General features: G+C 38.0%; 1 protein-coding gene across 1 annotated transcript; it reads right to left on the reverse strand.

The window, feature by feature from the left end:
* Window positions 1-126: 126 nt before the first annotated feature.
* Window positions 127-16945, reverse strand: LOC117217432 (uncharacterized). Its single transcript, XM_076525681.1, has 21 exons — window positions 16720-16945; window positions 14201-14299; window positions 13904-14030; window positions 13459-13565; window positions 12662-12835; window positions 12001-12149; window positions 11366-11498; window positions 10184-10199; window positions 9822-9949; window positions 9622-9748; window positions 9362-9468; window positions 8601-8774; window positions 8377-8483; window positions 7720-7870; window positions 3245-3398; window positions 2702-2871; window positions 2493-2619; window positions 1923-2029; window positions 1673-1846; window positions 843-997; window positions 127-760 (listed from the first exon to the last, which is right to left on the reverse strand). The coding sequence occupies exons 2-21, from the start codon at window positions 14294-14296 to the stop codon at window positions 526-528; spliced, it is 2718 nt and encodes a 905-aa protein (XP_076381796.1). The 5' UTR covers window positions 14297-14299; window positions 16720-16945; the 3' UTR covers window positions 127-525.
* Between the last annotated feature and the right edge of the window lie 726 nt (window positions 16946-17671).

Below are 17671 nucleotides of genomic sequence, written 5' to 3' on the forward strand. Positions count from 1 at the left end.
TATCATAGATCACTTTTTCTTTGATGATGTGAGAAATTATTGTTCGGCACAAGAGATTGTAAATTGACAGTGCTAAGAAAAAGAACAGGACAAACAGATGTTTCAAATAAAAGAGACACGGTCATATGCAGTGAATGTATACCATTGTTCTTAATCTTACATTAAATACGATGATTTATGTACAAAGTGCGATGCGTATAAATACTTGATACTGTATCAATCGCTCAGGATATCTCGAAGCGATTCACCTTAACACTTTGCCTTACGCTATCATTTCTGATTGTTACGAAGGTTCATGCAACTCGATGCGGCCGTTGTTTCTCAGCGCCGCCATTTCTGAGAAGCAACGCATCGAGTCTCGTTCGTCCACGACGTATCCCGGAAGCTGAAGGTACGATCGCTTTCGGTTCACATCGTCTTTCGACAAATCTTACGAAAAGATTGCCGGTTCCAATCTCGAGAAGAGACTCGCAAACAAGATTCGAGGGAACACGATCTTCATCAAGACTTCCTGTTCTCTTTTCATCAAGCGCAGCTCATCAGACCTGTTCGCGTGTTGTCGCAGACTTCTCTTATCGGACGACCTCTGGTCTGCGGCTTCGTTTCAACGAACGTAAAGTTATTCTTGTATGTGCGGCGCAAAGTGCGCGGATTCGGAACGTAGACCTCGTACGGGCTGCTACCGTTCTCCACGACCCATATGCTACCGGACTCTCCGTGCCTAAGAATCGACATTAGACCTTGCGCCACCACGTACGGCCTACAACGAAAAGCGAACAGTTAGGGTTAGCTAAGGAAGAGCTGGAGGGATACAAAGGGTGTACAAGATTAAGCACACTCACGTCTGTATCGACAACTGCTCGAGATTCTTCACGAAGTCCGCCTTCATCACTCTCGACAGCAACTTGTTCGGGCTATCCACTGTGAGCGCTGTCTCTGTTAACCCGGGGCACAGTGTTATCACGCGGATACCGGTTTTCTCGTACTGATAAGAGTTCTGAAACGGATTCGGTTTTATTTGCAAATTATAGTGCACTAAGGCGGGTTAATACAACGTTTATGTTTCATCCTCCCCCCGGCGAAAAAGTATTCAGTAAGTTAGATGAAACGTCTAGCATTGTAACTTTTATGTATTTCATGTGGAAATAGTTTTATGAAGGATAAAGCCGATACAACGATAAAACTCGTATATAAAAAGATATTAGTGTATAAATGTTTGTCTTTTTTATTAAGTTCAGGATGTGAAAGTTTTTGACTCCGATTTGTACGGTTGGGGCAATCTTCAACGTCATCTTTATCGTTCGAAGTATCAAAAAGCATTCCAGCGATTTGTCTTGCTTGCTTAAATTCTCTATAATTTTACGCACAGTTTATTCATGGTTTTATTCATATTTTTCTGTTAATTCTTTTTTTTTTTGCAATAAGTTCAGAACTGTAAGAAAGCACAGACCAACGCACTCTTTCATTTCATAATTGAAAAATATTGATAGGTCCCAGAAGTTGAGTTCGAAATTAGTAACTTCTGTGCTGATCACTAGTTATGTCTCATATAATATTGATAAGGATTGTAGCCTCGATAGATAATTGTTATCTATTTATACCGTGTGTATCATCGTCAATTATCATCGCGGATGTGGAATTGTATAATGTTATATGTAAATAATCGTCTTACCACAAGGGATTGCGAGAGACCGATGACGGCGTGCTTCGTGGCTGTGTAAACCGGAAGCTGCGCCGTGCTCTTGATGTCTATGTGCTGGCTGACGTTCACCAACATTCCGCCATGACCGTCACTGTCTCTGCTCATATATTTCACAGCCAACATCGCGGTGGCAATCATTCCTCCCTGAAATATGCGTCGTGAAGGCGTGCCGAAAGCAATAAACAATAAAAGGACGAAGGAAATCCCTCTTTTTACTCACAATGTTCACCGCTATTTCCCTCTCCCATCTTCGCTCGTCCAAGATACCTGCATTGTTCACGACAATATTGATTTCTTTCATCAGCCTCAACGTTTCTTCGAAAGCTTCTGCAGAAATTAATTCCTAATTAACAAAGATCACTGCATGGAAACGAACCGAACGAAAATTGAATTTTCGAAGCGTCTAAAGAATTCTGTCACAATTTTTTCCTTCAGTAACTGTAAGAATAGAAATAGAACTCGATTGAAACTAAGAGGTAAATGAAAAGTAGATGAAGGATTCAATGGACGAAGATGTTCGAATAATTGCAAGAATAACGAAAGGGAGAAGTTGATGGCAAATAAAACCGATCAGATTCAGAGATGAAATGCAAGTTGCATTCTCATGTCTATTTCTTTTTTTTTTCTTTCGAATTAACAAAATATTTATGTTTGCATTATATCGAGGTTCAGTATTATCGTTATCACCATCAATTACATGACTATTCTGACGTTTCAAGAATTCGTTAGGCCGTAACCAAATGTTATCACTTATCGTGAACCGAACGAGCTCATTATGCGAATGACTTACCAGTCATACGCGCGTAATTAGAGACGTCGACGTGAATAAAATGGACTTTCTTCTCGCCGCAGGACTTCTCGACGCTCGTTTCGATCCTCTTGCCAGCCTCTGCATCGATGTCAAATATCGTTACCTTCTGAAATCGTCCGACGACAGGAACAATTCAATGTTTCATCGAATGGTTGGCGATACATTTCAAATACTGTTGCGTCACTTACATTTGCACCGTGCTTCAAAAAGTGGTTGAGGAACGCGTGACCCAAACCCGCGGCGCCTCCTGTGATCAGAACATTTTTACCGAAAACGACCTCTTTGATCGCATCGATCTCCTTCGCTTTCTCGGACGCGGACGACCGTCTGCGTCTATGATTGACGTTGGGTATGGTCTCTGAAAAGTTCATGGGAATTTAGCACTTGTTCTCGTAATGAACAAACGGAAACGCGATGAAAGAAATGAGAAAATTTTCATGCGCCATTTAATGATCGAGAAGCAATATTTTGAAGTTCAATTGACAAGTGTCATTCGTGATTGACAAGAGAAATGACAATAGATATAAGTAAGATCTGGTAAGAGATTAATAAGAACGTTATTGAGCTAGCTCTCAAATTTCTTCGAGAGCAACAGCGTTTAATTATTTCACATCTTTCGAAGGTCTGTGGAGTAGAAGTAGGAGAGTGTTTCTTAGAAAGCATCGATATTCTCATTATTTCTTTTTTCTCATATTTCGCACCATTTTCTCTGAAGGTACGATCAAACGTACCCATTTCACCATCCAGTGTTTTCCACGAATCCATGAGCGGAAGGAATGAGGAGAGCTTCTGTCGAGGAAGGAGAACTCGTGCAAGAGGGTGACCGTTTCTTCGCGTACTGAAGCGTGGCCGGTGTTCGCCGGTGGTATTTATACGCGAATAAAGCTATCGAATCGCGATTGGCGCCGGAAAAGACGATACGGATGCGGCGCGTCGTGGATTTTTATCGCACGCAGCTTCGTGGATACTAACCGAGGGCGATCGAGCACTGTTCACTCCTCCCCTCGTAATAGACGCGCCACGGACAGACGATAGCGTGATAATTAACCCTTTCGTTCGGAATAATTAATTCAGCTGCGGTCCGTATCGTTACTGTACGCTCATTTATAAATTATAACAGGACAGATCAAACTTGAGGTGCAGAGCTTTTTGTTTCGACTTGCATTACACAGTCGGTCCCATAAGTATTCTCACTCATTGTTTATAAAAAAAAATTTATAGAGAAGAAATAGTTTTCTCGAAACTTCGATCTCCCAAAACTTTCTCCAAAATCGACATTTTCGGATGAGTCGAAATTTAACCTTTGATAGTTTAGGCTGTAAAATATGATGGAGGCTCGATGATGGTTTGGGGCTGCATGACAGCATCTGGAATGGGCAATCTCGCCATGCTAATCTCAAATTAGTGTAAAATAATAAAATTATAGTGATGTGTGGTTTTTTCGACAAAGGAAACAAGACAAAATCACCTTTGTCTAAGTGTGGTACGAATATTTTCGTGGACTGATGTTATGCAGCACGAAGATTAAAATTGAGATATTTTCTTGCAGAAATTCATCCGTTTTGTGATTGCTTAAATTTTAAGCGTAAAATTTCGTTCGAGGAATTCTACGAAGGCGAGAATGGTCAAGGCAGGTCAGAACTAAAAATTACTGAGAAGCCATCGTATGATTCCGATGGGCGATTAAATCTTCGTGTCGAATGACGCACTGGGAATGAGTTACGGTGCAACGACCGTCCGATAAAAATGCATCGATGTGCGATCGGTCGGATTGACGGATGACACGACTTCCGTGATTCTTATGAATAGATGAAGGGAAGGAAGAGCGTGGGTCAAGGAGACTGTCCACTTTCCTTGACTCATCTGATCTGATCTTTGACGACGCGGAACTGCGCAAGGAAACTGTAATGCGTCAATAATCGTGGATAATGAGATCCGACTCTTTCTTATCAATTTCTAACGAATTCGTTTTTTACATTGGAGTCGAGGAGATCGCTAGTTCAACGGCGATAATGTTATCGAGCCAAAAATTTCAGTCAGAAACTCCCTTCGTTGAAGAATTGCTTCGTATGAGTCGACCAATATAGATTGGGACTTTTATGTTGCCAATTCCAGGAGGGGTATCGTTGCATCGACCATGGAGAAGTTGTATTATGTCCAAACAATTTGCTTCACACAAGTTCACGCAAGTACTGTGATCGTTGCAGAAGTTGCATTAGTTCACTGTTTGTCTTCAACCCGAGAACGCCGACATTTAATTGAACCTAGAATATTTTCATTTCTTACGTTATTTTTCATTTTGCGTTCACGAAATGCGCACGTTTATCCATGCCACGTTTGGCCAGTAAACTGATTTGACGAGTATACTTGTCATGATACAAAACGTTGACATTCCTTCATGACAAGTGCTTTGATATTCTGAATTAAATTGTATATTTTACAAAAGTGTTGTATTTAAACAAAATATGAAGAAAATCAAACGTATATAATTACACTAATTTACAAACTTTTCAAAGAGACAATTTTTTAAATTTAATATTGAAGACAATTTAAGACAAAAGTATTAAAGACAATTTTTTTATTAGTTTTCCACTTCTGTGGATAGTTGGAAATACATTTTGCATTCGAATAGAAATAGTTCCTTTGGGCGAGCACTTTCTCGGTCACATCTCTCTCTCTCTCCCTCCCTCTCTCCCTCCCTCACTCATTCACTCACTCCCACCCTTTCTCAAGATAGTCAGCGTTTGTCCCGACAAAATTGCCCCATTTTTATTTTCAGAAAGCCATTAAAGCGCAAAGGGTGGCCACTATTCGATAAAATTTTCGATAAAATTATGTTTATGGTCACAGTAGAACAAACGACTTGAAAAATATTTTTTATTTATGACTATTTTTTCATTTCTAAGGAAAATTGGAAACACACTCACGCATTCGAATAGAAATAGCGCATTCGGGCGAGCACTTTCTCGGCCATGTCTATCGCGTCTGTCTTATCCTTTCTGTGAAGATAGTTAGCGCTTGCCCCGACTGCCATTTACCTATTTTTTTTTCTCAGAAAGCACAGCTCGGAGACGGTTGGGGCTAAGTAATCTGAGAAAAACATAAGTCACAGAGAGTCGTGTGGCACACGGGGCTGATAAAGTAGTCGACGTACGCGCAGCTCGTGCTCCGCGTCCTCTTATCAAAGGAAAAATGCATTTAATGTCAGACACGCCGAGCATAATAAATGTAGGGGCACCCATGCGTCCCAACGCGAGATATACCGAACTGGTATGATTTGGTTCGCGGGTGAACTTTACTTCTTCGGCGTCCGAAGCGACGCGGCGTTCAAATAGAAGCAAGCGAGCCATTCCTCATTGTATTTCACGGATTGGTACATTGTTGCAGGACTGGCAATAGCTACCAGCCATGCGCTTGTGTCGATGCTCGTCGTTCATTCGCACATTCACGTCATCCGGTTTTTCGATAATTACGAACTTGTGCACAACAATCCAACAGAAATCTAATGTTCTCAATGACTTTCTTTAATAATAACACAGATTTATTAGTTGCTAAATAAGAAAATACGTAAAAGATCGCTGTGCAGTTTAAGACAGTTACGTGTTTGCGATTAAAATGAACTTTGTAAATTAGCGACAAATAAGACGTACACATGATCCATACATCTCGCACGCAGCCATAAAAAGGAGACAATTGGGGCAATTGTTGAAAGTGCCGCCCTGAATATTATTATCGCTCGAGACTTTAATGGCCCCGATGTTCTAGTAAACATCGATGATCATCGTTCTTCGCAATCCGCTTATGAATAAGAACATCGAGATCTCAGATGCATTAATTGCTACGATAATTGCGGAGAGATATTACGAATCTATATCACCTTGCGAAGACATAATATTTGTCCTTAGAGATCTGTGAAAGCGAGCCAGACACGATTGTACATAATTACATCTCACGAGACAAAACAATTGATATGCGTGACGCGTAAATGAGAATCAGGAAAACGGGAAAGTTGTTGTTCCCGATCAATACAACCCTAGATCGGTGATAATTCGACTGGCAGATCTTTGCGCGAAATCCAATTTTTCTGCAGAGAAATTTCAAAGTGCACAGAAACGATGAATTTATTCACAGTCTCGAATGTTACTTCCTTGCAAAACAGGAGCGCGTATTCCGGAAACAAAAACAAACAATCGATACGAGGAAGAACGAGCACTCAGCATTTTCTGCACGTTTCTGCAGCGATAAATATTTTTTCTCCCGTTCACTACTCTCAATTCTCGGCATCCTCTTCATAGATGCTAAACGGGATGTTACCGGGTTATCGTTTGTCCGAGCTGATTATGAAGTTTTGTGCACACAGCTTGTCGATTCGCGAACTACTATACACACATCGTTACACGAACCGATGTGAACGCACTTGTACACGGAGAATAGCATGGCGACGCGCGATTTCAAGCGCGATCCGAGCTGAAAGCTAAAAAAGGGGAAACGTCAACAACCTTTCAACCCTAACGCTGTTTTTCCTCGACTCTTTAGTCGCCCGATAAAAGATAAGGAATTAAAGTTTGAGTTTTTGGCGTAATCGAGTCTTCGGTGGTCCTTGATAGTATAATGCTTGGGGTCCGACAAAAAATTCTGTGACCCCGCAAAGATTCTACTTCGCGGTGTCTTCAGATTCGATAAGATTTAGCTTTAGTAATGTTTCTCTTTCTCTTTTTTTGTTGAATTTCGTTGGGAACAGTAATCTCGGTTTTGTTATTATAACGAGTAAAAAAATATTTCATTTTATTCGATTGCGATGCAAATGACGTTATAGTTATGATTAATCTTTATTCAAGTTTTTTGGTTTATCTGCGTCTGGTACATTTTCAAAAATACATCAAATCCGCGGAGTATTATAGAGATTGATAATTGTGGAACTTGTATAATGAACGTCACAGATTAAACACGTAGGTAAAATATAATGAATCTTATTGTCGAAGATTGGAACGGTTTGAGATCAATGAATTTCATCGAGATGTCAAGGAATGGTCAAAATATTGATAATTAAATTTTATCGTACAGAAATTTATGTATTATTATTTTGAACGAAATGAATTTACATTACGATTATTGTAAATATTATATCACGGATCACGAATTACGATAATAATACTTTAATTGTATGTACAAAAATTTCACAATTCAATATTCTCTAGTCCATTTAATTTTCTTCGGCTGAGAATTCGTAAGACTTTAGCGGCAGAGTGTCGGGCAATTGAATCTCGTAGACCGGTTTCCCATCCTCGCCGATCCAAATGCTTCCGTTTTGGGCGCACCTAATCGCGTAGACCACTCCGTGGGCGATGCTCTCCACGCTGGCAATCAAATTTGACAAATTAACAACGGCGCTGTAGGTTACAAATTAACGAATTAACAGCGATCTTTCTGGAATTGATAACTTGAATGTTCACATTCTAATAAAAAGAAAGTAGGAATCGACATGCAGAAAGAAATGCATAAATACGACAGATTATTATTAATTTAAATTAAGTTAAAACATTATATAAAACATTCTGAAGCATTTTTGAGGGGTTAAATAGATATTTCTCTCTGGAAAATTTTAGCAACATGAGCACTAAACAACAGTATCCTTAAATTTTCTTAAATGCTCCACTGTTTTATGATTGACATGCTCGTTTCTGTTTTCATTTTTAATACATAAAATAGAAGAATTGTCTTAGAAAAATATGTGAAATTGTGATGCTAATGCAAAGATCAGATACAATTATAGAAAGCACAATGAAATGTTGAAGAAGAGACAATTGTTACTTTTAAAGAAGTATATCTGTAAGGTGTGTTAATACATATCTGCATTACTTACTTGTGTGACTGATATCGGTGTCCTTCTGGTAGGTCATCCGAGGATTGCGCGAAATCGCGACACAGTACTATTATCCTCACCCCCGTCCTTTTGTAGTGATAAGGTTGCTAACACACAAATACATTCAGTTGTTATTTACCAATTTGAATATCAAATAGGAATATAAAGCGAGCTATACTAAAAATAAAAGGTAGACTGTGTTTCAAAGGAATGATTACACTTACTGCAAAAGAACGACTGAAGCTGACCACTGCGTGTTTCGTTGCAGAATATACTGGCAGTTGCGTTAATGAGTCCAGACCCGCCAGAGACGAAATATTTACGATAACACCACCCCTGCCGCCGGCGTCCTTTTGCATTTGTTGTATTCCTAGAAGCGTACCGCGTATCACAGCTGTCTGCAATGAATTGACCTCGTTAGAACAAACCATGGTGACGTAGCGTCGACGTACAATCTACGAAAATACTTTCTAATCACTGTCTGAGTATTACAGTATCTCGTTATGCACTTACGAATGCATGAAAATGCATGAAACTGAACTAATGTTTACGCTCCAGATGAAATTGAGCTCTTTATTTTTGGAGATTTGCTTATTATATGAATATTGTTTGTATAATAGCATAGTTAATTTATCGAATAAGACGTACTGAATTTTTGTATTAAAAAAAAAAACGAAATGAAACTAAAGAAATTTAATGTATCTTATTCGATAAATACAAAGTTAATTATGCCCGAGAAAGGGATATACTAACTCGATAATAATTTCAAAAGAACTTGTTACATTATACTAATCTTAATAATTTGATGGATTATGGATAAGCTTATTATAGTTTTTGAACGATTTGTTACGTCTGCTACAAAACTGTCTACAGATAGAGCGTAAACGTTTTTATATTTCGTTGCATGTAAAATCCTCGCGATAGTAAAATGCCAGAGGGTGCCGATCAATAACACAATTATCTAAGGTATCGTTCTCTTTCTTACCACGTTTATGTCAATGGCTTTCGAGAAGTCGCTCTCGTTAATCACGCTAGCATTGTTTACTAAAATCTCCAGGCCGCCGAGCGCGGTCACAGCTTTCTTGAATGTGTCTGTTACAGAAGAAAGTAAATCGTGAATCGCAATTTCGAAACTCTGTCTCTCAAACATAAATATCGCGCTCTCGTTTAAAAAATTTTCGTAAATTCATTTGCGAAAGTCAAACGAGACTACTGCTCGTGTGCAAGCGACTCGTTCATAATTACTATCGAATTCGGAGTTATTTGTGACATCACACTGGAAGAAAATTGCACGGTTGCGTCCGAACTCCGCATTCAGTGCATTCGTCGCTTCAATCCCGGCCATTTCGCGAATGTCGATCATCGCGACTGCCTGAAACCCCAGAAATATTAACCTGCTGATTGTCACGTATGTCACAATGATCGTTAAAACAATGATTACTTACGGAGACGCCATTTCGCAGCAATTCCCTGCTAACGATCATACCCAGGCCACTCGCACCTCCTGTTACGATCGCTCTTTTATCCTTGATCTGCATGTTTCCGGTTTCTTTCTCCCTTACTCCTCGGAAATCTGCGAAATGGACGAATTGTTTGAACGTACTAATTCGTTGAAATGGAAAACACGGTTCCGAAGAAGCGACCATGACGATTTCAACGACATCCTAACTTTAAAACTACCGAAACTTCAATTTAGTTTGTTCACTCTTTGATTCACGGTATCTGTATTAAACGAAAACCGATTTTTCCGCGAATCTATAAAAAAATTTACACGATTCCTCGAACAATATTTACTATAGTTTCTTACCTTTGCAACAACGATACTCGGCGAATAATTCAGAATAAATTCTACTTGATAGAATTTACTGTGTTCGAGTCTTCTTTGGGATCAGCTTCGGAGGACATTCGTCGTTTAAGTTCGCCCATTTACGATGAACACGCTCAGAGATCTGAAATTCGACGGATTACAAGAAATATAACGATTCTCACGATGTAATTAAACAACGTCTCGGTCGTCACTGACGGCCGCTGGTTCTGCAGATCGTTCTGTCAGTTGATATGGCAGAATTGCTTGCTTTCGTATCACGATCTTCGACCTCTCGCTCGCCATGTCATCCCGGATTCGTGGAGAACGGTTTACTATCTTCTTCGATCTTCCATTGCAACACAATTCGCCCCTTGATCTTTCCAAACAGATTTGACGCACGCGCTGAAACGGAAACGCGGATCGCGATCTCCTGTTGCCAACTCTTCGATTTTGGGGAATTTGAATGTGTGATTTCGGTGTTGGTAGCATGCTCATTAACAGAGGAGACGGAAGGAAGTAATCGGTGGAAATAATTACGATTTAATAGCCGAAAAGTTGTTACAAATTTTTTATTTTTATAATATTCTTCCATTTTGCAGCACGTTTCTTCTTTTGAAAGAGGGAGCTTCTGAGTAAGATGGACGACGTCGTGTGGGAAGAATTAAAACATTCTAAATATACTCTTAAAAATCTAGATGTAAACGAGACAATGTCTAAAGCGACTAAAAATGCTGGGAAATATTCTGTGGCGGCAAGGAAAAGCGTCGCATGTCACAATTTCTTAAAATTTATGTGTATGTGTTAAATGAGCTGTGCAATGGGATTTACGTGTTCGCATGAAAAAAAATTATGAAAACAGCTCGAAACAGCTCCGAAGATTAATGCAATTTAATCAGAGTTAACACGAAGTATTAGCGATCAAAAGTTTGAGCGACAATATCACGAAAGTGAAAGCATGTCGGTCATCTTCTTTGTAACTACAGACATTACTTTCAACAATGAAACGGATAGGTATTGGAAAGTAGAAAGGGAGATGCCCTGTCATTGAAAAATGTGTGGTCGAAAGAAAACTCTGTTTTTCCTTAAAAAAGTTTTTTATTATAAGACATGAAAATACCTATTCTAGGCAGTTCTTTATAATCACAATTCGTGTTTCTTTGGTATAAAGAAGATCTATTATTACAAATTAAGTTCTACTTTCTTGTACGGAAGAAATTCGACACCGAATGGTGGTTCTCCTCCTTCGCTGACCCACACAGATCCGTTCTGGCCCTTCTGGATGAGCAAGACCATTGCTTTCGCCACGTTTTCGGGTCTAAACAAGAACAGAAAAATGATCAGAAAAATGTTAGAAACGTTAGCAAGTATTTAGAACATTGACTGCTGAATCCAAAAGTGTACCACAAACTTGTTGTACGCAGGGTGTCCCAAAAGGTTTTGGATCGCTTGAAAGGGGCGATTCCTATGGCGATTTGAAGTCACTTTTTCTGTAGCGAAAATGTCCTCTTCGTTCTCTTCGTTAATGAGTTATTAACGAACAGCACGGTCCAATCAGAGAACGACTACACCAACGAACATTTTCGCTAAGGAGAACGTAACGCCGAATCATCTCAGGAATCACCTCTTTCCGGGAGTAACAGGAACGTTCTATGGGACACCCTGTGTATTTGTCAATTGCTTTTGCTATCAACGCAATTTTCCAAATTCTCATAAGCTACAACAAATATATTGTTATATTCGTAAACTGTGGTTTCGTTTAAATTCGATTGCCCAATTTTTCTCTCTTGCAGCAGTCAATGTCTTAAATTGCTACTCACTCTTGTTTAGGCAAGGAATCTATGAGATTCTTCAATTCCGTGGTAGTAATGAAGTCAAACGTTGTCGCTTGCATGGTATCGAACAAGTTACTGTTTGTGACGCCGGGGCACATCACCAGGACACGAACGCCGGTTTTGGTGTACGCTTTCTAAAACAATAGAATTATAATGAGGATTTGAAAGAAGAGCAATTGTTGTTTTCGAAAGAAGCTCTGCTCCCATTGTCGTCAGAGAAATGTTCGATCATTTGTTTAGCACTCGAACGGCGGGCCTTTTTCATAAAAATATAACTGAGCATACTTAGGAGCATTTATAACTTTATTTATCGATGTATGTTGGAGAAACTGATTGTTACTAAAATGTTTGAAATGCAAAAGAGTGAAATGTTATACTATTTCTTATGGTAACTGTTAACTTTTTGTTGTAGTTCCGGTTTCGTTGATTAAATGACCTCGATATTGTGGGAATTTTTGGAGTTGATATTCACCACTTAACGTGTTCATGAAACATGTGAAAATTGAAATTAAAAAAATTTGGTATTCTAGTAATATAATTTCTAAACTTTGATTATAAACGTATCCAAGCTTTACCGTTCGAGTGTTAACGAATAGCTGTTCTAGCGATCAAAGCTAAAGATACTCGAGCTTCTCAATTAGTTTACCTGCAGGCAACGACTGAATGCAAGCACGTCGTGCTTGCTGGCACAGTAAACTGGGAATTCTTTGAAAATGTCGAGGCTGACAATAGATCCAATGTTCACGATGACACCACCTTTTCCGCCCTTATCTTTGCGCATGTGTTCCATGGCAAGGAGCGATCCTTGGATCACGCCACCCTGAAATCCACATTGAACAATTTTACCAATCCTCTTAACGGTAATGGTATTTATTAACAAAATATGCAAGAATTATAATGCGTCTTGTGTTTTGTGCGATCAATACGTTAAACACAGTGCTGATTTCGTTTCACTTTAAAGATTTCTGAGCCTTGTTATTTGTAAAAGATTGTAAAAACAATTTTTAATACATTCTCAATTGTTACTGAAACGTGTTTACGGTCTCACGCGATTTCACAATAAAGCGAATACTAATTGTAACAAGGAGTTAGGGTCCGTCTTTCTACAAGAATGCGCGAGTCGCTGCTTTGGCGATTGACCTACGGCGACTCTAATTTTTTTGCGGACCGCTGAAAATAACGGAGTCAATGACTGAAGCTCACGAAACCTAAGAGTCACTTGTGTAGGATACGCGATGAGAAATAATTGGCTTGATTTTCGAAGCAAGTGTTATTTTCAATAATACCTCGTCAATTTCACTTTCAGCAATTTTACAAAGCGAATTCCTCAGCGAAATCGATTCTTGGATCTCGCTTAACATTTAGCGAAACGACGCTGAGATCGTTTTTATAAGATTTTTGAACGAATACATTTTAAACAGAATTGGAATACAATTTACTTACAACGTTCAGACGAATAGTCAGCTCCCAGTTTGTGTCATTGAGCAAACCGGCGTTGTTAATAACAATGTCAACACCATTCATCGCGTTCACAGCCTTCTTGAAAGTCTCTGTTATCAGAAATAATGAATGCGATGTGTAAACTCATAACTGTTATCTGCATACTCGTTTATCCTGATTCGAATATTAGATTTTCCGTCAAAATAATCTCATTCAGACTATGAGATGAGACTATGAGTCACATTTCCATAGTAACTCAATCCTGAATCAACAAACCTAATAGCTTTATCTTATATCTTTATCTTATCTTTCTAAATTGGTAATTTTTATTAGCTCTTCCGTGGTATTCCAACAAAACAGTATCTTTCATTAAAATTTCCACCGTTATTATTCGGGTAATTATCTCAGAGCATTGCGTGCACATTGATTTAAACAAATGAAATGGTACCTTCGAATTGCTGAATGTTGGTCACGTCGCACGGGTAGAAGGTGGCCTTGCCTTTTCCAAATTCTTTCTCCAAATTAGCAGCCTTTGTCGTGCCATCGGATGTTGGCAGGTCAAGGATGGCGACAGTCTGAAAATTTGACAAACATTTTGAAAAATCATAGACTTCGAGGAATCATGTTTCTATACTCTTTAACAGATACTACAATTTCGTGCTATTGCGAAGAAAATTTTATTACATTGAATTCACTAATCACTATCGCGCCGATTTAAAAGTTGCTGAAATGTGAAAGATGTTACCTTGGCTCCACTTTTCAACATGTACTGTGCATAACGGAGACCAATACCTCCAGCAGCTCCGGTGATCAAAACGTTCATGTTCTTGATTTGGTCCATGGTCTGAAATCAATTAACATGATCGTATCGCAATGATTTTTCAATTCGAGAAGAATCGTCGACAGTCGGCGAATGCGCATTTTAAAAATTTCTCAACGGGCTCTGAACCTTAAACATTTCGAATCAATTCGAGCAATAATTTATCAAATTGTAATTTAATACTAAACCTATCGAGCTCTAAAAATAACTAACGTGTGCTGCTTTATATTATACAGCGCGACAAAACTAATTCTATGTAACTTAGAAATTTATTTTTCGTTCACTCGTAGTATTAATTTTTACACTCTAAAAGAGCATATCGCTTAGTTGTATGAAATACGTAAGTCAGTGGTTTCGAAAAATGTAGCAAAAAATGTAAACATGCTATTCGATCCGCCACAGAACTGTAAGACAGTCTCCAGTAAACCGGCAAATTAAACATTACGAAAAGAGATTTTTGTTTCCAATTGTTGTTACTAGATGTGCAGCATTTAAAGTGATATTGTGAGTGCAATAGTTTTCGATTATACGGAGATCAATACAATTAACAATTTAAAGAAGGAAAATTATTCAGTACGAAAAATCGCCTATATATTAGGGAGAAGTTGTTGTGCAGTTCATAACTATTTAAAAAATAAAGAAAAATATGTTAAAAAGAACCCCGGTGATCGTCCAAAATCGAGAACTGTGCGAGAAGGGCAACAAATTTTAAGACATGCTTCGAATTCTACAATGACAGCAAATAGCAGCGGAATCCAATGAGGTCACAAGTGTTAGGACAGTGCACAGAATAATAAAGAGTTCTAAGCATTTGAAAAGGCTTAAAATCAAGAAGCAATCGCCACTAACCGACAAACATAAAGAAGCCAGATTCGAATTTGCAGAGCATCGGATATATTGGCGTAAATCTTTTCTGACGAAAAGCGTTTTATTTTAGATGGACCTGATGGCCTAAATTATTATTTTCATGATTTGAGAAAAGAAGAAATCATGTTGCAAAGGTGGCAAATGGGTGACGGTGGGTTATCATGTGGGCAGCTATGGGATGCTATGGAAAGACGGATATTGAATTTGTTTCTACAAAAATGAATAGTCGAATGTTCATGAATATCGTTAATAGGCAACTATCGAAATATGCACAAAAAATAGCTAAGCAAAAGTATATCTTTCAACATGATAACGCAGTTGTGCATACTGCAAGCATAACGCGAGCTTATTTTGAAAATAAAAATATAGATATTTTACAGTGGTTAGTAAGATCGCCGGATTCAAATATTATTGAAAATTGGGAATGCTAATTAAGGAAGTATACTCAAGAGAAAAGCAATTTAACACCATAGAAGAATTATAAAAGCGTATTATATAACACAATTAAACACAATTAAAAAACTGTATAAATTTCTACCGCAAAGAATGTTGGAAGTAATAAAAAAGAAGGGTGGGAATATATATTATTAAAAAGTAACAAAAAGAAGGAGAGAAGGAGTACTCTGTGTGTGTATACATATACTCATATATAAAAACTTTGTGCACACATCTATGGTTTTAAGAAATACTAGAAATTCAGGAGTGTCTTATAGCTTTGTCGCAGTGTTGTGTTTAGATTTATCATTTTTGCTACTCGAAAGTTCATTACTGTATTAGTAGTGGCTCTCTCATTTGTCAGGTTTATGATTCGATTTCTTTATCTCTTCTACAGGATGCCTAAAAAATGACTCGTAATCCGGAAATGAGGGTTCCTGAGGTCATTTGAAGTAACTTTCTCCTTACCGAAAATGCAATCCGCGGCTTTGTTTACGAGTTATTAACAAAAAACAGACGGCCGAGCCAATGAGCGGAACTGAGCTTCGAACTCGTTTCTTATTGGTCACCGTTTTTCGTTAAAATATCTCGTAAACAAAATCGTGGCTTGCATTTTTTGCTAAAGAAAAAATTACTTAAAATGTCATTAGGAACCCCTCACTACCGAATTGCGAGACATTTTTGGGACACCTTCTATTGTATGTTTCGATTAAGCAAATTTAACAATGTTCTGTGAAAGCGTCTTTATAATGCTAGCAACTTTAAAACAAAGTGAAACAAGTCATTTTGACCGGCTCGGTAGGTTAAGCGTTAAAAAATCATTTACATTCTTCCAAATATTTTCGAGAATGTAATTAATAGACTGCGGACTTTACGCATTTATGAACAAAAAAATGAGTACCTGTAGAAATTTGCAACAGTAGAAATATTAAAATCATTTAAAAATGTTGATATAATATTTTCGACGAATCAAAATGTTTAAAGAAGAAATGAAACTTTTTTGCATCAGAGATGCAGCGAACTTATATTTTGCATAAAGATGCGCAGTCTAGTTATTGAATTTTGAAGAACGTAACGCGGGAGATATTTGGAAATGAAACACCTTACAATTAGACACAGACTAAAATCGAATTAATAATCACCGTTTAGTGAAGTGGTCCTGACGAACTCTTGTAACTAGATCCGCACAGTACGACGTGAGCTCGAAAAGTGAGTGCTGCGCTCCGCGGCCACGATAATTTAAAGGAGATCCGTACTGTCTTAGATCAGTTGTGGGAATACATATCGGAAATAAACCAATTGGGAAGATGGAGATTATGTCATACGTAAAACAACGCGATAAAAAGCTACCGTTTCTTATCTCTCTTAAAGGAAGAGGCTATGAGATAACAGGATCTCTCAATCCTTCTGTCGAAAGTACGAGAAAGTAAACGAGAAATGAACGATAAATATTTATTTTTAAATACTCTTTTGCCTCTTTCGACCAAAGGTTTCAACAAATAATCGACGACACTTTTTATCTCATTCTGACATAATAAGTGGCCACGCATCACTAATCCTGTGTGTTGCGAACTGGAATTTTCCAGGATTATATTATTTTCCAGGCTTTGTTTTCCATCATGTCTGCAACTGAGACATTTTTGTTTACGTATTAGTAATGTGTTTCACTATCATCTTTGTTTCTTGCAAGTTCTATCAGTCCTTTTGATAGTGATTTGTATAGTTTAACACTTTGATTTAATGATTTCCATTTAATTAAAATAGAAGTTTTTAATTCTTCTGTGTTATTGAATTGCCTTCCATTTGCATAAACGTATTGTGCAAGTATGAAACATCGAATATTCTATGTTGTTGAGATCCGGAGATCAAACATAGGTTATGATAAAGAGGTTATTATGATAAAACTGGAACATTTACTGTTTCATAACAATTTTCAACATAAATATTCATGCATTGCACAACGACTCTGTTTTTATATAAAGCAACACTTGCATCAATGAAAACACTTTTTTGCACTTTTCTATCTGATTCACTTTACTTGCTTCTACGTGGCATTTTATTTTCTACTTAATAGAATAAATTTTTTTACCGTAG

This window comes from Megalopta genalis, chromosome 12, assembly GCF_051020955.1.
Source record: "Megalopta genalis isolate 19385.01 chromosome 12, iyMegGena1_principal, whole genome shotgun sequence".
Lineage (NCBI taxonomy): Eukaryota > Metazoa > Arthropoda > Insecta > Hymenoptera > Halictidae > Megalopta > Megalopta genalis.